This window comes from Rhamphochromis longiceps, linkage group LG4 (genome assembly GCF_057381845.1).
Source record: "Rhamphochromis longiceps isolate RC_006_pf linkage group LG4, R_longiceps_female_GT1.1, whole genome shotgun sequence".
NCBI lineage: Eukaryota > Metazoa > Chordata > Actinopteri > Cichliformes > Cichlidae > Rhamphochromis > Rhamphochromis longiceps.
Window position 1 is genome coordinate 31591114 of NC_140560.1, and position 23350 is coordinate 31614463.

Below are 23350 nucleotides of genomic sequence, written 5' to 3' on the forward strand. Positions count from 1 at the left end.
GTGATTTACAAAAGTTGTTTTCAAAATCCAGGCGCAGTCGGTTCATTTCTTACTTTGCTCTCTAATTGTAAATAGTGACAGTAGTTTCTTTATATGCTAAAGCCAGTTTGGGCTGGCATAATGCGTTAGTAATGCGTTAGTAATGCGTTAGTAATGCATTAGTAATGCATTAGTAAAAACTGCGTTGGTCCTATGTGTATCAGAATTGTAGTGGGTAAGTGATGTTAGTGTAGCAGTAAGAAAGGCTGTGTCACATTTTGAATGTCATCACTAGCTTTCTAGTAAACAAGAGAACTTCTCTAAGCTGAGCAGAAAATACACTGACGTGGTCATTACTGCTGAGTCCCTGAGAAACAGCTCCATCCAGAAAACCTTACCAACCCTCCCCGGTTTCTCAAGAGATTTGGGTGTTCCCTTTACTACGATACATGAAAGACAAATCCAGGGCTTCATTCCTGCATTCATTTGTGAGGATTGCGTTTCTTTTCGTACTGCTTCTTTCACTGACCGATGCCATCCGTGTTTTTCGTGATGTCATCAGTGTGTGCCGTGATTTTTCTAATGAGGTTTCTCCTCCAACACCAAACCCTGCTTCCCCCCCCCCCCAATCATTGTTTTCCCTGAACACAACTCCAGTGTGTGATTCAGTGTTTTTGTCCTTGTTATGGTCCGAGGCCACAGAGGAAAACAAGTTCCTTTAAAAATCCATCACAGGAATTGGAGATACAACTGCAGCTGCACTGCTCACTGCAGAATAAACCGTTGTATAGAGATGCAATTGTGATTTTTTTATTTTTTTTTTCATTTAAGGTTAAGGAGCAGAACATCACATGCATAAATTGAATCCAATCAAAACTGTTCAATCTGCATCTGCCAGGTCATTGTCGACCCCTTTATAGGCGCTTAGTTAACTTGCACTCTTTTAACAAAATGTTCCTCTACAAGAAAATAGAGTCTAATGCTGTCAAAATGTATTAGACCTTATAGGAAATCTAACATCTTCTTGTTTATGAAAATGGTTTCCTATTTGTTATGTGACCAAACAAAACTAACCCTAACCCCAGACAGGTTGCCATGACCTCGGCATTAGGAGGTTAATCTGAGTCCCTGAAGCATCCATCACCATAAAAACAGCACAGAATGAACCACTGCCTGCAACATGTGAAGTACTGATTAAACTTTTTGCAGTTTTCTGAGAATAAACACAATTTTATCCAAAAATTAGCCGCACGTTAAGACGCAATGTCCCAGGCGGTGTTGTCCACTTTGCACCTGATGGAAAACAACCTGCTTCATAGCAAAATCAGCATTAAAGTCTGTAGGAACATACAGGGAGCAGTGCAGGAGCAGTTATTTTATTTATTGTTGTTTTTTTCCTTTTAAAAAATAAGTGATGATCACAGCAACTCCCTCTGTGTCCTCCACCATGACTGTTCTGGCCTTTTGTTTACTTCGTCCGTTCTGACCCACAAATGTCTCCATTTCCTTTTCCCCAGATTCAACCAACAGTGATTCAGCGAAATCAAAGGTAACCTCCCCTCACATGAAGCAAGCCTGATTGTCCAACCTCCTGCACGCACAGATTCAGCAGTAATATTTCCTGCTTTTTCAGGGGTCATGGGGGTCAAAGAAGGACCTCACAGCCAAGGAATTCCTGGCTCTGTCCATCATGTCAGCGGTTACTGGCCGCAAACGCAGGAAGCGCCATAACGCCCGCCGCGTGGGCAGCAGCACCGACGACGACTCTGAGCATGAGCCGATCAAAGCTGGACATTTAGGGGCAGGAGAGGAAGAGGAGGTGGAGTCGCCAGTAGGAGACACTGCTCCTCGAGCAGAGGGAGAGGAGGATGATGACGAAGAGGAAGAAGAGGACGAGGAGGAGGAGGATGAGGAAGTTGCAGAGAGCGGAGTGAAAGAGGAGCGACAAGAGGAGCCGGCCGTTAAACCCAATCGGTTGTCCTGTAAAGTGGAAGAGGAGGCGGGAGGAAGGCAGGCAGCCATGTTAAACGAGGAGGAGGAGGTGCAGGCGGAGGTGAAGGGGCCTCAGTGGCGAGCTCCAGAGGATGCTCGCTCTATAGTTTCAGGTTACTCCACCCTCTCTACTTTAGGGCGGAGCTTGGGATCTGAGGGGAGGGGGGACGATGCTGATGATGAACACAGCGAGCTGGTGAGCGAGACAGATAATGAGAGCGGCTTCGCCTCGCGCTCTCTTACACAGGAGAGACCCGATAAACACCCGGCGCCACCTGTAAACACGCAGCTGCTGGCGCCGCCGCGAAGCTTTCTCTACACACACTACAAAAGCCCCGCTCTGTCAACCAGTAACATTCTCACCCCACCCACTTCCCTCACACAGAGACCAGACTCCACAGAGAGGAGCGACGGAGGGGCCCGCTCCACCACACCTTCTTCCTCCTCCTTCTCGTCCTCCTCCACCACTCACAGACTGCACTCGCGGCCTTCCTTTAACTCCCACAAGCTGATCCAGTGCGACACTCTGGCCAGGAGGAAGCTGAAGTCTGAGAAAAACAAGACTCGCTCCCCGGACCTGATGGAGTCTCCCGAGGGCACGGCTCCATCCGAGGGCTCCGGCTCAGGAACGGAAGGTGCACCCACAGCAAAGAGGGATACCTCCAGAACCAACACTTCCTCAGGCAGCAGCCAGGAGAGTCTGCGCCCAGCCCGACCCAAGCCTGCCGTGCTGCCCAGCGAGGCCGCTTCCTTCACTCCGACCGGCCCGGGCGGGAAGTCGCTGGCCGATCAGGTCCGCGCCCGACTGCTAGGCTCAGCTGACAACCTGCACCGCGTTGGACTGCGGAAACCACCGTCACCCGAGACGCGCAGGAAGAAGCGGGCTTGGCGCAGACACACTGTGGTGGCTTCCCCGACTGAGATGTCCGATAAGAGACCCCAGCTGATTGTCAGCGATTTCCCCTTATCTCCTAACAATCAAAACCAGGTCAAAACACAAGGGCTGCCTCGGGATGCAGAAGGTCTTGACCAAGGACCGGCTACACGTCAAGCACCCACCTCCAATTTCCACCAGTACCTTTGAACCCTGACCCCAACCACCGCTCCAAGAAAAGAGGCCAAAGCTGCTGATTCTCAGTTTGTGCGTAAGGATGGGGGAGTGGATGTCCAGCTGAGCTGCTGACGGCCTGCAGGTCAGTAAACTGGCAGCAGTGCAAACGGGGATGTGGTTGGTGGACAGGTGAAAAACGGCCCACCTTATTTGTTGTTGTTGTTGTTGTTTTTTTACTTTTCATTGAGCTCCATTTGCATGGCAGGGTGCGTTCCAGTGTTGCCAAAGCTTTCATTTTCTTTTTCCTTTAAGTGTGCTCTTATAGAAATGATAGGACAGAGACACAAACAGACGTCATCACGGTCGATGTAAGAGCCAAGAATTCTGATTCGTGTAACAACTGAGCATCCCTCGTCTTCTCTTCCTTCCTGTCTGGATCACAGATGACGTAAATTAAAAGTTTAATCGACCAGACGAGGATGCTGAAATGCAGCTTCTACAGTTATTAAAAAAAAAAAAAAAAATCATATAAAACCATTTCAGGAGGGCAAACAACTGATTCTTCATATCAGTCTTCCTAACGTTTCCCCTCTGACCATTCACACTGTAAAACTCCACCAAACTTCAGCTCACATGAAATGCAGTTGTCTCCCTCTACTTGTTAATAATGTTTATGTGTGTTTGCCCAAAAATATTTGTGACCATGTCTAAACGTGCAGGTGTTTGTGTTAAACGATTTTTGTAACATTTGTACAAAGCCTTGTTAAGTTAACCCTGTAAATATAAATATTATGTTATAATATTTGTTTGTACTTTTTTTTTTTTTTAGGTCTTTTTTTTAAGGTTTACAAAAGTGCAAATAAGTGCACAGTTGTTTTTTTGTTTGGTTTTGTTTTCAAGATGTTACTTGAAATGTTTCCCTTAATATATTATTTGTTTTTGTTTTATATTCAATATATATATATATATTAAATATATATATTTTGTATTAAAGTAAAATTTATTGCAATTTCACCTCTTGGGTGTACCTGTTTAAAGGAGACGAGATAAACACGACTAAACGTATTCCTTATTTCCTCATAGATGGCCTTTCTGATTCACAGCACTGTGCAGGAAACCTTTATCTCACGAGATAAGTCTTATAATAAAGATTATCTCGTGGCTAGTTACACAAAATGTACACAACACTCTGTAGTAACAACATGTAGCAAGTTCTGAATTTTAATCAGGTAATTATTATGTGATATCGGACAGTTTGCAGACAGCTGATCATGCCACCAGGGCTTCAAGTCTGGCATTACTGAGCATTGCCTCAACAGATCAGCTCATATTCACTGAACACAGGAGCTCAAAAGAAGATGCCTGACAGTGTTTAACAGACTGGTGTAGGATTTTTTTTTTTTTTGGTGTTTTCAGCACACAAGGTCAGGTTCTAATAAATCTTCCCTGAGTGGGGAAATGGTACGTTGGAGGAAATGAAAAAAGAAGAACAAGAGTCTGTTGTTTCTGTCTCGTCTTGACCGCAGAACCAATTTGCAGTAGCGAAAAAAACACGACCCGAGCGAGAGGTGCAAATTCAGAAGTCACAAAAGGCTTGCTTGTTTCCCTGCGACCAAATAATAACCCAGTGAAAGAGAAGAAGAATGATAATAATAAATAGGTTCTAGTCTCGTCTTACCTCAAGGTTTTTTCTACAAGTGCCTGATTTCTGGAATGTGTTTTTGTTCTGCAGTGCCATGCTCTGTTCTTATCCTTCCATTTCCTTTTGTTATTTCTGGGTCTCCTCCCCTCCTCTGCTGTGGTTGACGGTATAATTGAGGCACTGACCCAAAGATGTGTACATTAAATACAAGCAGTCTAACAGAGAGGCTGTACAAAACAAAATAAAAGAAAGAAAAGTAAAGCACACTTCAAGCCAAGGACACTTCTATGCACTCCCTTTGCCTTTAACAGAGGAGGGGAAAAGCATAGTATTCTCTCAGCTGCTTCTTTTGTTTTTTTAACAAACTGAGGTCACCTCTCTATGCCTAATAATCCACAGTGTGTGAATAAGGTACACCTAACACACCCCCACCCTACAACTGCATTAGGTCATGCCAGACAGCATCCAGTTTCCTAAAGATGAACAAAAACCTCATCAAAGGGAAACGTCGACAGTCTGAAATGTGATTTTACCTTTTGTGTCGTTGTTGTATTTTAAAAGTTTCTTTTTTTTGTACATACTATCTTAATATGTAACATATTGTATTGTGTACATTTGGAATTGCTTTCGAGTATGACTAATATGAAAAATGACTGGACTAAAAGAAAAAAACAAATAAAAAAACATGGTTGTCCGCCTGAACTCATTTCCCTCGTGGCTGTGTGCTTAAAAGCAGGTTATATGATGTAAATAAACAGAACTATGTTTAAAAAAAAAATGTGTTTGCGTTTGTGACTTTTGTGTGTGCGCAAAACACATTTTTTACAGTGGAGATGTGCCTCACATTTTGCAGCGCGGGCATCTTAAAATAGGAGCTGACTGGCTCCCCCTAGAGGCTTGAAGAGGAATAAGACATAAAGGGAAACGGAATCTGGAGTGTTGAGGGTCTTTATTTTAATTTATGGGAATGTTTAAATATTTATGGATTCTGTGAGTAGTAGCTATAATAATGGGATTCTATTAAAACGGATGACCCCACCAAAGTAAAGACACACTTTTCATCACATTCTTAGGCTTTGCAAATGAGCAGCACTTCTCACATGATCAGTAACCAACCTTGTCTGTATGGCTGTCCACAGGCTCTTCAGGAACAAGTCTCACCACTCGCCAGACATTTTGGAACCCCCTTTAGGCATTTATTTGCAAGATATTTCTAAATTAACTTAATAAAAATTTAAGTTACACCTCTACCACTATCTACCCTGCTACATAATTATCCCATCGATTGCAAAACAAATCTCTGGGTGCCATGTCTCTTTGTATCAGGCCTGCCTAAACTTGTGAAGTTACTAATTTTAACTGGGGGCGGGGTGTAAATATATATGTGATTGGTAGCTGTAATGATGAGAAAATTCATTATCAAGTCAGAATAAAGACACGATTTTCTGCAGATCCTTGACTTGCAAAAATAATAACCACAGTGTGTCTGTATTACAACCTAGAAAATTTAGTAAAAATAAACAATAAAATCCCACTTGCATGTCTTCCTGTATACCTCCGAGTGGACTAAGCTTTCATAAAGAGCATCTCATCCATATCCCATCCCCCCTTCTCATGTAGTCTTCCATTCAGAGGCCACTGATGCCTTGTGTCTGGCCCATATCGGAATCCTTGCAAGAAATCTGACCAAAGCCACTGACAGCAGCTCCTAGCTGCAGCTTCCTGTGTTTGAGGACAGGCTGAACAACACATGGCAGTCTGATTCAGAACTTCAATTTTTATATTATTTTATTGGAACTAAAAGGTTAACACACAACTGTTAAAATGTTCACGCTGAAGTCTTTTTTTTTTTTTTTTTTGCAAAAAAGTATCTGAAAGGATGGCCCAATTAGCTGCAAGTTCTTCTTGTTCAGTTTCTGGAGGGGGGAGAAAAATAATCCGACATACAATATTTGCTCTTAAAATTAAAAACAGAACAGTTTATGTCAATGGATACCTACAAAGTTGAGCAGAGGAACAAACGGAAATTTCTTTTCAAATACCTCTTTATAAAAAAAGGAAAAAAGAAAAAAAAAAAGAAATCAAATTTGAAATATTTACAATTCTCCTTGAAAACAATAACCGAATGGGACATTAACAGCTCAAATAGAAAGTGAAACGTCAAATATTTACTTATTTTGTCCAGGTGACAAACTGCTTACAGAAAAACTTATGATAAATTCTTTTAAAAATGCAGTAGTCCCATGTTTTACCTTATCCAAAGGATTTTAATTTGTAGCGACCTGGCCCCTGTCCTTGCTGGGCTGGCTCTTCAGGAGCAGCTCCATGTTTTGGGCTTTCAGTCTCTCCAGTTCCTTCTCCATCTCTTTGACCCGGACCGAGCAGTTCTGACCCCCGGGCTCCACGGCGCGTCTCAGCCGGTTGTTCTCCTCCTCCAACCGGGACATGCACTTCTCCAGCTCCAGGTACTCCTTGACCAGCTCCTGCTTGGTCATATTCTGCAGGCTCTCGACGTGATACATCTCGTAGGTCTCGGAAAAGTCTCTTTGGAGGAACTCTCCACCCGCGTTCCCGGGCCTCCCGATGCCATCGCTGCCCCCGCCGCTGCCGTCATCGTAGTCCTGGTCCTCGTTTTCCAAGACCTCATCCTCGCTGCCAGTGTCCTCCATGCAAACCCCGACCCCAGAAGGCCGCCTGACCCCCATCTGGGTGTTGAGGTCGGGTTCCTCTCGGTCGTGCTCGTCCATCAGGAACTGAGTTGTGTTGTAAGGGGCAACCGGGAGCCCTTTGGCGAACATTTCCTCTCTTATGCGCGAAGCTCTGGCAGTCTCCTTCTCTTCTAGGGCTTTCTTTTCCTCCCAGGAAAGTTTGTTATACGGCTTCCAGTGGCGCTTCTTCTTGGAGGTCCTGCGCCTGTGCCTTTTCTTGCCTAGACGCGCATCTAAGCCCGTATCAGAGTCGATGTGCAAACTATCCACTTGTACCTGCAGCCGTCTGTCTTGGGCGTTTTTTCCCTGTGTGGTGTGGTGGTCTCCTGTCGCTCCTTGGATGCTGCGTTTCTGATGAGGCTGAGTTGAAATCGGGCACTTCTGGACCTCGTTTCCGGCTGCTAACCCAGGGCACACCTCCCTCTGCCCGCCTTTCATTTGCCGTAACTTGTCTGTGTTGATATCCTCGCAGTTCTCCGCCCGCTGCTCCTGCTTATGCTCGCTCTGTCGCCCCCTGTCGCCGTTTTGTGGTCCATCATGGTTTCTAGCTGGGAGATGCTCCAACGCGTCTCCACTGCTCCCACCTGAAGGGCTGGCTGAAGTTTTCAGGTGATGGGTCGTCTCCTCTGGCTCAGTCATCCTGGTGTTCCGCTCCTATGGCTCCACTTTAGCACATTTTTAGATGATATTCATGCTCCCGTGACTGAGTTTTAAAGTTCGTTAAAAAGACGTTAATTTGAACAAAAATATTCTACAATCTCGCGTAATCAATAAAGAAACTTTTGAGATTGTTTGCGTTTGTAAACAAACGCGCGCAAAGTAAAAGTAAACTTCCGAACAGTAAACACTTGTTACTCCTCCAAGGGTTTGTCAGAGCAACTGTCGCTAACTACCATTAACTGTTTCGATGCTGTCAGAGTTATCGTTAACCCGGAGACAGCGTTCCGCCGTCACAACAGTGTCCAGTGTGCCGCTCAAGAAGAGGGAGCTCGTGTTTATATACCAGCTCCGCCTCTACCCGTGCGCATGCTACTGCTTTCAACTCCTGATGGATTGTGGGGTATGACGTTTTCGTTTCGGCGAAGCCTTGGCGGAGACCTTCGCACCAAACTACATAGCCCACAAGTCTACCATAACTGGCGAGCTTCTTGACCAATCAATTAAGAGGATCTCGAGTCCGCTAAAGCCTACCCTACTCTTTGTTGATTGGACCAGAGAATAATTTTGCTGTTGCTAAGCTCAAGGTATTTTCTGATTGGGCAGATCAATAGTCAATCACAGGACCGTAATCCACGCAAAGAAAGCAGTCCCGGGCATTTTACGGACGCTACTATTTACAAATGAAGGGGTTGTGTTTGCAATTGAAGAACTAAAAGTTAATCTGTTTACATTTGAAATAAGTGATTTGCAAACTGGAGCAAATATGCGTGGTTTAAACACACAATAATAGGCTTTGTTTTTATTTACTCATCCAGCCAACATAGGACAAAATTACCCATACAATTAACCCCCCCTGTATTTTAAGCTACAACAACAAACTGTCTTGCGGAATCTAGTCCGTCTTCGACGTTCATTTGAGAAACTAAGTAAATACAGCTTATTCAAAACATAAATTTTTGTACATGTCAGCTGCCATAAAAATGCGTTGCTCAGGCGCCATTTAAGAGATTGAATGTTTCCGTGTCAAAAGTCTCTTCTGTGCGGAGTGATATGTTGTGGGGCAGAGGGCCAGGGGAACTCTGGAATCAGCGTAAACAAACGACATTTATTGTGAAGCTGCCGTGGAGAGCGCTGTTCCGAACCCCTCGTTGTTAAAGGGTGGGTCAGGCGATCTCACACTTGCTCAATAATCCTATTAGCAGTTGACGAAGTGGTGTAGATCAGCGTTTGAGTTTTTCCGCGGAGCCAACGTTCTGATACGCAGTGTTAGTTTTACACTGTTGTCTCGTGTTAACGGCTAAGGAGACGCTAGCTAGCTAACGTTAGCCAAACGTTAGCCAACGGGCGCTACGTGTCGTGGCTCCCAAACTAAACACTACACTACTCCACATACATACGAAGCCATACGTACTACAACAAAAATAAACTTAACGTTTAACTCATTGGTCACAGAAAACGCTCCTAGTCGGTCTGAGTATGACGAAAAACGCCATACTGCACTAAAGCTAGGTAAGCTAACGTAAGTTAGCGTACGCTACCGTGTAGCGATAATATAAAAAGTATTAAACCATGAGTGATAGACCGTTTTTAAATAAAATTGTTTGGCTTGTGTCAGTTTGTCGATTCAACTGCAGCAAAGCAACTACAATGCGCTGTGCTACTGGTAATGATAGCCATCTGCTAACTAGGCCAACGTGTTCATATGGGGCCCGCGTAATTCCTGGGCTGTTTTATTCCGATGTGATTTTCTCGTTTCACTAAAGCGATTAGTGTACACATTTCAAGTACTGCCACAGTTAGTCGAACTGTACAAGTCAGAGTACCGAAAATATACACAAACAGACTGAAAACATTCGTTTTTTGAAACAGTCCTTCACATGAGACGTTTGAGCAACTGTCTTGCTTTCAGGAAGTAGACCGCGCCTGATCTTTCCAGTTTCCCTTTAGTTAACTAGTGTTAGCAAGCTCTAGATGGGTGTAACTCGCCAAACCAATAATCTTCTACAGTATTCACAACTTTTCTGTATTGTCGGCTTGTGTGAAATAAACAAATGGAAATAAAATGCTGTGGGGAAAAAGGTTGAAACCTTTATGTGGAATATGTTAATGTGGTTAATTTGTTTTATTTGTTTTCTGATGCACATTATTTACATGTGCATACTACATGCATACATATTTGATGTCACAATGGTTAAAGAGTTAGTCATTATTCTGTGTTAATCCTTAACTGTGCATGCTTCACTGTGTCATCCACAAATTGTGTCCAGTTTTCACAAAGCAGTTTGCTTCCATTAATGGAAGAAGTGGGTTATTCAGTCTGTGGCCTTATGTTGGGTGACTGGTCTCTCCTAACACTGCCAGTGAAGACTGGTTACAAACAACACAGGCCCACTGTTTCTACTAATAGAAGCAGGCAGAGTTTCAGCTTTGGCAAATAAGCAAGGCAAACTGGGAAATCCTTTGAGAGGGGAGGTGATCTGTTCTAGTTAATATGAAACCTAATGACCATCAAGGAGCGGTGCGCAGCTACAGCACCAGAGCTGCTCCTGCATAGATCACAGCTTGTGAGGATTAGCAGGCATGACTTAATCTCTCACCCTGTCCAACATAGTAGTTGCTGCAATTGAGCGGAGATGAAAGATATGTGTAATATACTATTATACGCTGGTGCACGGGCCTGAAGAGGAGGTGCAGGAGGAGTTTGTGCAGACAGCAGGTCCAGATGGGTGTTTTAGTAAGGGAAACAGTCAATCCACCAGCTTCATTAAATGACCAGGTTAAAGAAACATCACCTTAGGCTCCATCCACCCAGCCTACCAAACCTGTACGTGTGTGTTTCCTTTGCACATGGCTGTGACTCAGCTCTGTCACTCTCTGCTCTCTGTTATAACTCCATTACTAAGACTTAATTAAGTTTGCAGGCAGTGCTCTGGTACTGTGAGCACCATCTAATAATCAAAAAATTAAAAAAGACTGCAGTGCAGGTTTTCACTTTCATAACCAACCCTTTAAATCCGTGCAGACAGCATGAACATACTGGCCACAGATGATGAATGTGGCATTACGGAACTGATTGTTGTTGATGAGAGCTAAGCAGTTACTTTTAATAACCAACAGGGGACGCCAGCTCCTCAGTCACTGGCATTTGAATGGGGAACAGTTTTACTAAAGTGGAAGCACTTTTTTCTGCTCTTGATCTCCATTTAGAGGAAGGTGTTTACATATTTGAAAGTTTGCCTGAACAATCAGGGTTATATGTTTGCTTTACCTCCTCTGAAAGAAAAGATTTCAGCTGTTTAAATGTTTGCTGAGCCTAGACAAAGGGTAACCTGCTCTTTGCCTGTGGACGTTAATCACGCCACTATATTCATGTAAGTATGCAAGCTTTTTAAAATTTATATATGAAAAGGTAGGTGAAACAGCACAATTTTTCTTTTTGGAATACAGCATGGCATCCGCGCAAAATAAACTCGAAATAAACATTTCAAACAAGTCTATATTTGGGTTTGTTTATTTTATTTACAAAAAACAAAAAGGTCCCATAAAAAGTTTTTTGGTTTTTTTTGAAGAACAGATTTAACCAAAAACGCTTTGATACGCAACTGTTGAGACTCTGTGCGCACATAGTGCGCTTTAAACCATTTAAACAAGTGTGTATACAAATTAATGTATGGAGGGGGACTTGACCATACCTGATCCACCACCAAGGTCCCTTTACGTTTTCGTTGGGGCAGGAAGAGGAAGAGGAGGAGGAGGAGTAAGGTGTTGGCTCCAGAAGCGTGCGACTCGTTTGGAGTCCTGCGCACAAACATGAGTAGCAAATCTGGGGAGGGGACTCCTGCGGTCGGTTCTCTCTCTCTCTCGCTCGCTCTCTTTCTGCGGGCTGGGGGTCTGTCTGGGGCAGTTTAAGGACACCTGCGCCCTCAGCTTCCTCAAACCCCTAAAGTTACAAGCTTAAGTTTATTTCGCTGGAGTTTATGTAGCGATCATGTTAAGCGTAGGCACCGGCAAGACCAGTCCCAGGGAGCACAGGAGGAAAGTGAATGAGAAGACGACGGACCTCATCAGGAGGCTCGGTAAGGACACCTCCAAATCTGACCTGCTCCTAGGAGTTCACCGTCAGCTCCAGGCTGAAGTGTTTTGTTTTGTTTTTCCGCTCATTGTTGGTACAAACTTAACTGAGGCTTCAGTGATTTTTAGTCACCTTGTTTGTTATGTTGCCTTTTTCTAAGACAGCAATTATAATCGGTAGCTATTTATGCCTTCATAATTCATAACATAGTTTCTCTTAGAAGGCGGTGTAATTCGAGAAATCTTTGCATCTTTCTGAAAAGATGATTCATTTCACCTACTTTCATTGATAATTGCTCACTTCTTAGTTACAGATTGTTTGGTTTAATTTGTAGTCTCGTTAATTCGTGTCATTCATTTACTTCCCCCAGTTTACAAAAAATACATTAACAAAACAGGCATAACAGGTTTGCTTTTTTAAAATGATGATGTTCTTAGAAAGTGAGTAATGACCGAGCTTACAGATAATGGCATCAAACAGAAGCGAAGTTCTGAGTATTTGTGGGTGTAGTTACAACAGTCATGTGTTTATGAAGAGCAGAGTTGCTCACTGGACTACTGCTCTGGTTCAGGCTCCTCGCCATTCCCATCTCAGCCTACTCCCCTCACAGTTCAGTCCCGATATGTCACTGCCCCTTCCCAAACTCGCCCCAAAATAGACACTTGCTGAGCAGCCATAGCGCACCTGTCAGAATCTCTGAGAAGACGCTGGATTTCTGGAAGGCTGAACCAGTGTTAACGACGTATATATGCAGGCATACAAAATTAGCTCACAGACAGAAATGTTGGATGAAATCTTTGCTTTTTATTTTATTTCTTTTTTTTTCTTTTCAGTTTTATATGTATAAAGGGGACGTATTGTGTTTTTTTACCCAACCCCATATTTTTAATTCCTGGACTTTAGTAGAGTAGTTTTGCATGACTCACTTGTAAATATTTATCTTGAGGTGTTGCACTGGCACAATATGATCCAGTAATAAGCTGTACTATATCAGGGATTTCCACTCTCATTGATGTACAGTGGCACATAGCCAAGAGTAGAAACCGGTCTGAAACTGAGCATTCAGAGCAGCATGAAGCCTGAAACTTTGGCAGTGTTTCACATGAGCATCCAACATTGTAACAGCATAAGCATGAGGAATGCACTCATGACTACCTAATTAGGCACATCTGTTCAACTGCCTATTAAGACAAATAGGTAATCAGCCAATCACCTGGCAGGAACACTGTGCATTTAGGCATGTAGACATGATTAGAACAACCTGCTGACGGTCAAACGGAGCACTGGAATGAGGAAGAAAGGTAATTGAAGTGACTTTGAACATGGCATGGTTGGTGGTGTAAAATGGGCTGGTCTGAGTATTTCTGGTCTGCAGTATCATAATTATTTTTGGTCAGTTTTAAATCATAATTTTAACACAATTACTGAGGAAGTAAATCCAACTCTTTTTCTTAATATCTTATAAACAAAATAGAGTATTAAGTGTTTTATTGGTCAACTGAAACAGGAAGTCCAGTTAGCTGACAAAGAACAGCACAAAGTAATCGAAACAGGAACATATGAGGGAGGCACTAACAAGCTGACACAGTACAGCACAACAATGAGCTAAGAAAACCATAAGGGATTAAATATGCACGTGGGGTAATCAGGGGTATGGAAAACACCCGTTAACACAGCTGAACCTAACTGAAGAAAATGAGACAAAAGATGCAAAATTAAATAAAACACACGAGAAACTAACTAAATAAAACGAGGAATAACTAAACAGAGGCTCTCTAATGCAGAGATGGGGACTAGACAAGATACAGGAAACGCACCAGGAGAGGAAAATGTGAAACTTGGGGGATTACTGATAAACAGACTCCGGATCATGACGTTAAACTCCAGGAAGATAATTATAACAACCCAGAATGGGGCATAATAATTGTTTTATCTGCAGTGGTGTAGTGGTTGCTGGTTTGATTCTTGCCAGAGATACAAGTTTTTTGGGGTTGGCATCCGTTTAAGAACTCTGTCAAATCAAACATGTGGAGTTATCTGCTGTGGCAGCCCCTAGTGGTAAGGGGGTGGCTGCAAATAACAACTTTATTTATCCTAAAGTCGCTATAGGCCAAAATTGTGATTGAAAGCAAAGACCTTAATAAGTAAAAACAGTATGCAGAAACAATCTCTTATAAATTCAGCTCTTCTTGCATGTTTAGTGAAAACAGAAATGCAGAATTTTAATGTTTTTGCAACAGTGTGTAAACATGGATCCATACTTCTGCAGTGGCACCATGTTTAAACTCTGACACTATGCACAGACTTGTTTAAGCATTACTGAAGTCTGAAACTGTATCTGCGCCTGAAAACGCAACACTGGCATTGCTATATTTGAGTGTCCCACTAATACTTAATAATAAAGCAAGTGAGGTCACCCAAGTAGACTCACCACCACCACTTGTTGTCATAAATTTGTCAGGTGACTGTCCACCCACCATGTTTTAGCCGCTTTCACATCAAAGCGAAAACACCGAATAGTTTCGCAATCTGCAGGTGGGACTGACCTAAGTTCAAAGGTTTTGTGTCATGTGGTGTCACAGGACTGATCCGCCTTCCTCGTTCAAACATTTCTCACTCACAGTGAGCCAAAGTGACGAATGTGGCCTGAGAGGCAGAGATTTGTTAGTTTTGAGATAATCCATGTTTGAATCAGACTAGCGCAAACATGGATAAATATATTCATTGCGTCAGACGTCCCCACAGGGGTTTTGGGGGATTTGATTTCAGGGAGAGAGTCTGCGGCTGTTGGCAGCGCTGTTAACGGTGGTACACAGCAATTAGTTTCTTGTGTGAGCCAACAGCCTGCATAAGCCAAGGATTTACAAAACAACATCCATGATGAGTTTCAGTCGGTTTAGACCGAAGAGATGGGACAATTTCACACGTTGCATCTACAAGATGAATGTAAACACGATCGTGAGCTGAGGTGATGTTTTCGGAGGCCGCTGCAGGGAATACGTGGTATCTGTTTGGTATCTGAGTAAACTCAGCTGTAAATCTGAGAGCTTTACATATGCTTTATGTCTGCGATTGTGGTCAACAACATTCCCGGCCAAACAGGTCACAATCAACAAGGTTATCATCTGTTATTCGGTTTGAATGGTCAGGTGTTTAGAAGGATTTAACCTCAGTGGGATCTAACTGAGCCCCAACATACAATAAATAGCATCAGTTGTGTAACAACAGACACTTATTCCGACTGTGTATGTGACTAATAAAATTTGAATTTGAATTTGATTGTGAATAACCTTTTTTTTTCTAAATAATCACAGCTCCGCTGTTTTTGTGTGTGCAGGCTCACATTGTAGCAAAGAAAAGTATTGCCAGTTTATTAGACAAAAGGTAAAATATATACTGACGTGTTCAAGCTAAAGTCAGCTCTATTCAACTCCATTCAAATTTCAATTTTTTTTCAAGTTGTGCACTGTCCAAAAGAAAATAGGAATCCCCTTTCCCTTCTACCAAACCATACTGCTCTCAAAGTCTGGTTTTCTCCTGCCTATGGTTAAGTCTGCCAACCTCAGGTTGGAAAACAGTAAATCAACAGTAGAGGTTTGACTTTAATGTGGCTTAAAAATCACGATCATAGCCTTGTTAATACGCATTGCAACCTTAAATTGTGCTTTGACGGCATATTTAACCACATATTGGCAAATAAAATGACAGTTTTTTACAAAAGCTCATTTATTTCTCAACATTTTTTTAATATTTTACTGGAATCCAGATATTGTTCAGAGCGAGTCTAGTCGCACACAGTGAGTCCTGCTTACTGTGTGGTCATAACTTGCTTATTAATGAGCAAATAAATGATGTTTCATTCATTATAAGAGACAAAGAGAACGTTTGACTAAAAGCTGTTTGTTTTCGACTGAATACAAAGAGGCTGCTCTGCTTTCATGTTCAACTCCCTGCTGTCCAGAAACCATTGGCAACGATTCTGCATTTCCAAATAACACTCACTTTTTTCTACTCAGTCCTTTTTTTGGGGGGGGGGGGGTTCACATCAGGAAATTCCACAGAGAGTCCCGATTCCAAAGAAGAAAAATACGGTTTCCAACTGATCATTTTTCTTCTTTTGAGCTGGAATCTCATCATTTTGCCTAAACACTTTTGATTTTGGAGATGCAGACTGGATGCCACTGTTTGCCTCCTAGAGGGGACAGCTATGCGACAGAGCTGAGAAACTTTAATTGGCCCGTATTAAATCTACAGCCCCTATACTTGTCTATCTTTATGCGAGAATCCATGCTAGCTGACTCTTGTGACTGCTGCTATGCTGACAGAAACGTGAACCGTGTCCCGGGAGGAGCTGGTATGTGGGCCTGAGTGAAGAGGACTCATGCAAGCACAGTGCACTGACCAGCTGATATAGTTATTTGGATTTTAATCCTCCTTTCAGCGTTAAAGCTACACTGCTGCTCACAGTGTCAAAGCACCCTCGGAGGAATCTCCATTGCTGAGTTAATTAAAATGTTAATTGTTTTCCGTTATTTGCTTTATCCACTTGCAAGTGGCACAGTTGTAGAGATAGATAATGTCAGTCTGTTGGGTTGAGACGAAAAGATCTCTTCTAACTATTCATTGTATTGTCATGAAATTTCATTTACTTTCACGTTCCCCTGAGAAGGAATCTTATTGGCTGTGGTGTCCCTTTCTCTTTCCTGCATGAACATTTGGTTAATTGACATTAAATATGTGATGCACACCTCTGTTACCTCCATAGGAGATGAACTGTGTTTTTCAGTCCTAGCTTTTACTGCTTTGACTGAGGAACTCATTTACAGGAGGCAACACTTTTTAAAGCAATGCTCATTAGTAGCATCCCTCTTAAGTAGGCTTTTAAAAACTCAGTGTACAGTACAGCGTCTGGGTTAACTGTCCCAGACACTATTATTTCAGCAAATTATAAATACCTGTCTAGCCATAATTTTGGGATTATACTTTTTCAAAACTACACAACATCTTCTTAACTAACCTTGTATTTTGGATCGTGTCATCCCAGACATTCTCTTGGCTGCAGTTTTATGTCTTCTTCCTGCCGCATTATCACAGTTGCCTTTGCCAACTGGAGAAATTGCAGATGTTGCTCCTCACTGAATGATCCTTGAGTACTTTTATTGAAAACCCTTTATTTCTAAGAGAGTGCCACTGTGCCAGTATTATCCTAAGAATGCCTGATTTGAAGTGGTACAAATATTTGTTGAGCCAATCATGTGGCAGTGATTGCATTATAGTCTTGTATACACGGTTAAGATAACCCCCCCAAAGGTCAAACTGAGCATCAGAATGGGAAAGAAAGGTGATTGGAGAGATTTTGAATGTGGCACAGTTGTTGGTTCCAGACAAGATGATCTCTGAGTATTTTAGAAACTGATGATCTACTGTGATTTTCTGCACAGTAATTCCTAGTTTTTCCAGAGAAGAGTAAAAAATTTCCAGAGAGCAAGACCAATGCATGACATTATCACGTCAAAATAGACAAATCTCTGAGTAATGTTTCCAGAAACTTGTTGAATTGATGTTATAACTAGCATATAGGCCGTCACAGGCCCGGCCTGGTATTAACAAGGTGTACCTTGTTAAAAGTCGGCTCATTTGTATGTGTTAATTAGCCAAACTTTACTAACTACCAAAATATAACCGGTGTTTAGTTTTCATCTTTATGCACAAACTCTAGCAGTGCTTTAAAGTTTGGTGATTTGGAACTACTTCAGCCAGAATAAGCTAAGCTTTAGCTTCTGTAGATGTCAGCTAGCTGACTTGTTTACATGTACCTGCTGACAAAACCCACTCTCAGTAAGCGCCTCTTTTTGATGGATATCTGGACTCTATCTTGATTTAAAGATAAGGTTTAACAGTTGTACTTTTTTAAAACCTTTTAAATTGTCAGTGTTGCCTCAGCGGGTTTTTTTTTACTCCGAGTGTGCTATTACATTAGGCTTATCAAGCAAATTAGCATACTTTTTCTTACAACATCATCATTAAAATCACAGCTTTAATTAATGACTAAATATCTGTTGGTAATAGCTCATTAGCAAAAGGTAGCAAATCAAAATGGCAAACTAAGACAGTAAACATGGTAAATATCAGTAAACACTGACATTTGTGAGCATGTTTCGTACAATAACATTAGAACTGGGGCAAAAACACTTCTATGCTACAGACTTTTCAGCCTCTTTTAAAATAGTACACCAACATGCTAAACCGAAATGTTATGAAGAGGCTTTTCAGAAGTACACCAAACTGTACCAAATTTCTTAAATCTGTGGATATGGCCACACTTGGGGACTTGTAGCTACTCGCACTTTGCATTGTGGGCAGATAATAAAATTATACAGGCAGTAAAACAAGAATGTGGCTGTAGCGGGAGAGGGAATAATAAAAAGTGAAGCAGGAGGTTGAGAGAGAGCTAGTTAAGGCTGTTTGGGTAGCTTAGCGTGGTCACTGACCTGCAGTTAATCAGGTCCTTGTGCTGTGCTTGTGGGAATGCCTTGCATGTGGTAACAGCTTGGAAAAACAGGCTTGTTATGGACGGCCTGGCAGGGGGAGTTCTTTGTTTTCAACCCTGATGGGGAGAAATCCATGGTTTCACCCAGTGCGCTTTCAGGGATAGGGAGAGAGTGGAGGGAAGTTTCTGTTTGCTATAACTTTGGGGGTCCATTACTTACTCCAGAACTTGGCACTGACACGATGAGGACTGTGATTTAAGAGCTAAAGAAACAAATCAAGCCCTTTCTTTAGACATGAACAGAAAAGACTAAAGCCTGAAGAATAATTTGAGCAGTGAGTGAGAGCTGGTTTTGGCTGTTTCCTTCAGCAGTACTAAAAGGGAAGGTTCCATAAGAGAGCCCATTTGTTCTTGCAAAAGACTAAACATGCCATGGCTGAATGCTGTTTAACACCTGTGTTAGTTGCATTACTATTGCCTAGTAACGCAACTAACCTATGCCTATTCAATAGGCTATTTGCAGCAACCAAGTTCTTAACATAACTTTTTAAACCAGTTAAACCAGTTGTTTGAAGCATTTACATATTCAGATACATTTACTTGATTAAGAACAATATCGTTTATTATTTAGTAAATATTGATATCTATGACTAGCTAGTTTATTGTGATGGTGCTTTGTTTTCTCTATTATTATGTTGCTCTTTGTTGTTTGCTGTCTCCTCTGTTTGTTTTTTTTGTTTTTTGTTTTTTTTTCTCCATACAGGTGACCCAGGAGTTCTTTTTTTTTTTTTTTTCTCTCTCTTCCCCCCCCTTCTCACCGTCTCTTCTCCCCTTTGGTTTTCTTTCTTTCTCTCCCCCTCTTTCTCTCATTCATTCCCCCTGTCCTATTTATTAAAAAAAAAAAAAAAAAAAAAATGACAAAGGATGAACTGAAGCTCTGCCATCACGTAATGTCGCATACTGCTGTTTCTGATGTCATTTAAAAAAAAAAAAAAAAAAAAAAGAACTGTTAAAGTGAAAGTCAAAACATTTTCAAACCCTCCCAATGAGAAATGTAACAACTTAACCTTTTAACCTCACATTTACTGAAATGATTAACTAAATGAGAAAGCAGCAAAGTCACAAACATGCATAATTTAAAGGAAACACTCCTTACTACTATAAATACATAAAAAAAAAACCTGTTGAAATACACAGTGGAAAAGTATTTGACCTCGTCCTGATCATCAAGCAAAATGTAAAATTAGACAAAGATAACCTGAGTAAATACAAAATGTTGCTTTTAAATGATGATTTAATAATTAATTAATTAAAATAAATCTATCCAAACCTACTTGGCCCTAAGCATAGCTGGACTGGCCATCGGGCATACGGGGCATTTGCTGGAGTTATTCTGTCTTTACGCTGTCAGCTGCCTCTTCTTTGCTCATTCTTTGCTCATTCTTTCCCCTCCCTCTCCTGTTTCTACTTCAATGAACACGATCATGAAACTGATCAATGATCAGCTGATCAGCTTTTCTCTCTTGTTTGTTTATCGCCCACTTTGCGCCAGAAAGAGGAAACCAGCGGATGTCGCGCTAAACAACAGCTGCACGTTTAAGCTTGATCAGCTGTTGTTAGAATTTGTTTAATATTAATTTCAAGTATCAGCTGATGTTTGCTGGAACCACAGCTGTTAAGCTGCTGGTCATGATATCGGTTTGGATACGTGGTGAGAGGGAAACATGAAGATGAAACCAGGAGATGTCCTTACTGAATCATCAAGCTGAACAGGTGATGGACAAACAGGTTTACCTTTTAGGTGACATGAATGAGTTAAAGGGAAGTTATGAACTGTTTCTGAGAGACAAATAACACCAGGATCCTTTTTTACGCTGAGAGCTGGTAACTATGCAGGGGCGGATCTAGCAAAGTTTTGCCAGGGGGCCAGGTAGGGCATTAACAGGGAAAAGGGGGCACAAAGAAATATGTTCTTATTCTCATTTAAAATGTCTTGCTTTTATTAAATAATTATCTGAAGATTACAACCAAAGTTTTTATCTGACGTAAAATGTATAGAAATCATACATATACCAACAAGACAGTGTCCATCACTTTCACAACAGCGTCTGTTTTCATTCAAAGGCTTTATGGCTTTTCCTGTAATACCTGGGGGGCCGGTCTGTAGTCAAAATGCCCGGGCCAATTTTTTGTTTCAGTCCAGCCCTGGCCCTAAGTGAAAAAGCAACTGCTCCCGGAATCTAATAACTGGTTGTGCTACTTTGACAGGAACAACTGCAATCGAGCATTTGCAATAACTGACTGAGTCTTTCACGTCACTGTGGAGGAACTTTGGCCACCAGATTCAGGTCATGAACTGATGGCTGGATTTCATCTTTCAGGATTTTCTGGTAGAGAGCAGAGTCCAGGGGTCCATCAGTTTTAACAAAGCAGCCTCAGCCCGTTATACTACCATGATGTTCGTTTTATGAAATGCTGTTAGTTTTATAGCAGATCCAACAGGACTCATACCTTCCCGAAATGTTGTCTTGTCTGTACACAGAATATTATTTCCAGTCTTGGGGACCATCAAGATGTTTTCTGTCAAATGTGAGACAAGCCTGTGTGGTTTTCACCTTGGAACTGTCCCATGGATACTATTTTTGCCCAGTCTTGTAGATCATGGTGTGATAGGTTGCTTTTTGAGATTTTCTTTCTTAGACTACTCTACTTTGTCAGACAGGTTCTATGTAAATGATTTTTTGATTCACTGGGTCTGGTTGTAGTTAGGCCTGTGTTATATGTTGCTGTGTGGCATCCAGAGGTGTGGACCCAATATGCGGGTCTCAGATGGAGAACTGAAGCTGACAGCAGCTTTATTGCTGAATATGCAGGAAACAAGGATACAAGGAACTTAAACTGAACACACCGGGGAACACAGGTGAACTAAATCAGGCTAACAAGCAAAACTCAACACAACACACATAGGACGAGAGGCAGGAAACAAGCTCCAGACACACAAACTTGATCCAGGGAAGAAAATAAACAAATGGAGACAAGCCTGAGGGGATACGGCACTAAAACGACTGGACACGGAGAAACCAGACAGACAAGGGGACACGACTGGAGAAACAGACAGGGACCATGTGAAATAAAAAAACAGGTGATGAAGTAAACAGGAAACAGAAATGCAGAGTAGACACAGACAAAAGTAAACAAATACAGAGACGGAGACTGGACACAAACAGACAGAGAAACAACCAAGGAAACAAGACTAAGACAGAGTGGACAAAAAAGGGAACTGACTCAACCAAAAAAGGGACTAAAAACTAGAATTATAAGCACTGGGTGGAAAAATACTAAACACCAAAGCACTAGGCAAATAAAAAGTTATCATTATAAGTAATAATCACATATAAATCCAGAAGCGAATCAAAAACTCACAAAACTCAAAACACACAGATTCTAACAGTCTACGTGTAGCTCTTGAAATAATTGAATTCACCTTTTCAAAACATAAAGTTAATCACAGTTCATTCATGGTTTAATGAGAGGGGCAGACTACTTCATCACATAGGGTCAGGTTGGTTTGGATAGCTTTTCCCCCTTAATAAATCAAATCATCATTTAAAAACTGCATTTTGTATTTACAGGGGTTGTGTTTGTCTAATATGAACAATTTATTGATCTTAAATTTAAGTGTGACAAATGTGCATTTAAAAAAAATACAGAAAGAAGGAAAATAAAAGATGAAGTGGGCAGTTTTCACACTCTGAGCCCTCTGTGGGTCTCTCATATTTGAACCTTCTGAATGAGAGTGGAAAAACTGCTGTGTTTTCTGCTTTGTAAACAGACACTGCTTCAGCCTGAGCTGTGGATTTATTTTCATTCCCAGTTGCTTCTGCCATTAATGAATAATTTAGTCTCAGATAAGTCTTAAAGTCTGTTATGCTACAATAAAGGGCCTTTAAAATTTGCAATGCGTTTTTTCTTCATTGATTATATGGCCTGACCAGTTCCACAGCCAAGTGGTGATATATGCTTACTATCTAAGGCACCACTGAAATTGTGAATCTTGCATCTCCAGTGACGTTAATAGCGAGGAAACACTAATACGAGCAATACAGCTGGACAAACATTTTCACAAGCCGTCCATACTCCAGCTGTTATAGCAGCTTTCATTCCTGCTGCCTTTTGGCCTGCTCCTGCCCCCGGAGAGAAGTAAATCTACAAACTATCATGACTGAATTACATCTCATTGATCAGCTTTCTTTTAAACTGACAGTGGTTTATTCACCCTAAAGAAAACAGATAAATACTACTAAATGATAAAGTCATGGTTTTTTTAGATGATCCATGAACGCTTGACTCACACGCCAAATGCACCGGTCATTTTTTCCAAGGTTTGTATATATAACACAGCCCAAGGTTTTGGATATAAGAAAAGATGCGTTGAGCATATTTGTCCAAGTATTTGTTCAAGGTCAGTTTTCAAGTAAATAAGATGGCTGAATGAAAGGCAGGCATTTTTAAAACCAGCAAACACTCTCAAGCTCTCAAAAAGCTCAAAGGATAAACAGAAAAGGACTGAATAAAGCAGATAAACACGAAAGCAACTATAAAGTCACATTTTTTTAAAAAATTAGGTGATGACATCTAAGTACTGAGACACATAAAAAAACCACATTTTATTTTACAATATTTCTGAGATTATTTCAAGATGGAGTGATATTTTAGTCAGGCCCCAATCACAGAGGCCTACAGATCAGTCTGTGAC

At 41.6% G+C, this 23350-nt stretch overlaps 3 protein-coding genes across 15 annotated transcripts in view; 2 read left to right on the forward strand and 1 right to left on the reverse strand.

Annotated features, from left to right (window-relative positions):
• Positions 1-5442, forward strand: part of arhgap23a (Rho GTPase activating protein 23a) — a 67516-nt gene extending 62074 nt beyond the window's left edge. For all 13 annotated transcript variants that reach the window (XM_085404527.1, XM_085404522.1, XM_085404515.1 and 10 more), the window contains 2 exons: positions 1497-1528; positions 1613-5442. In XM_085404527.1, the coding sequence (XP_085260653.1) occupies positions 1497-1528; positions 1613-3055 (1475 nt within the window). In that variant the 3' untranslated portion in view covers positions 3056-5442. The remainder of the gene's footprint in view (positions 1-1496; positions 1529-1612) is intronic.
• A 992-nt stretch (positions 5443-6434) lies between these two features.
• hexim1 (HEXIM P-TEFb complex subunit 1) lies at positions 6435-8355 on the reverse strand. The gene has a single exon (XM_085404529.1). The coding sequence runs from the start codon at positions 8009-8011 to the stop codon at positions 6932-6934; it is 1080 nt and encodes a 359-aa protein (XP_085260655.1). The 5' UTR covers positions 8012-8355; the 3' UTR covers positions 6435-6931.
• Positions 8356-11807: 3452 nt separating this feature from the next.
• The window catches only part of LOC146672053 (1-phosphatidylinositol 4,5-bisphosphate phosphodiesterase delta-3-A-like), a 30387-nt gene continuing 18844 nt past the window's right edge, over positions 11808-23350 (forward strand). The window contains exon 1 of the mRNA XM_085404530.1: positions 11808-12108. Within this exon, the coding sequence (XP_085260656.1) occupies positions 12021-12108 (88 nt within the window). The 5' untranslated portion in view covers positions 11808-12020. The remainder of the gene's footprint in view (positions 12109-23350) is intronic.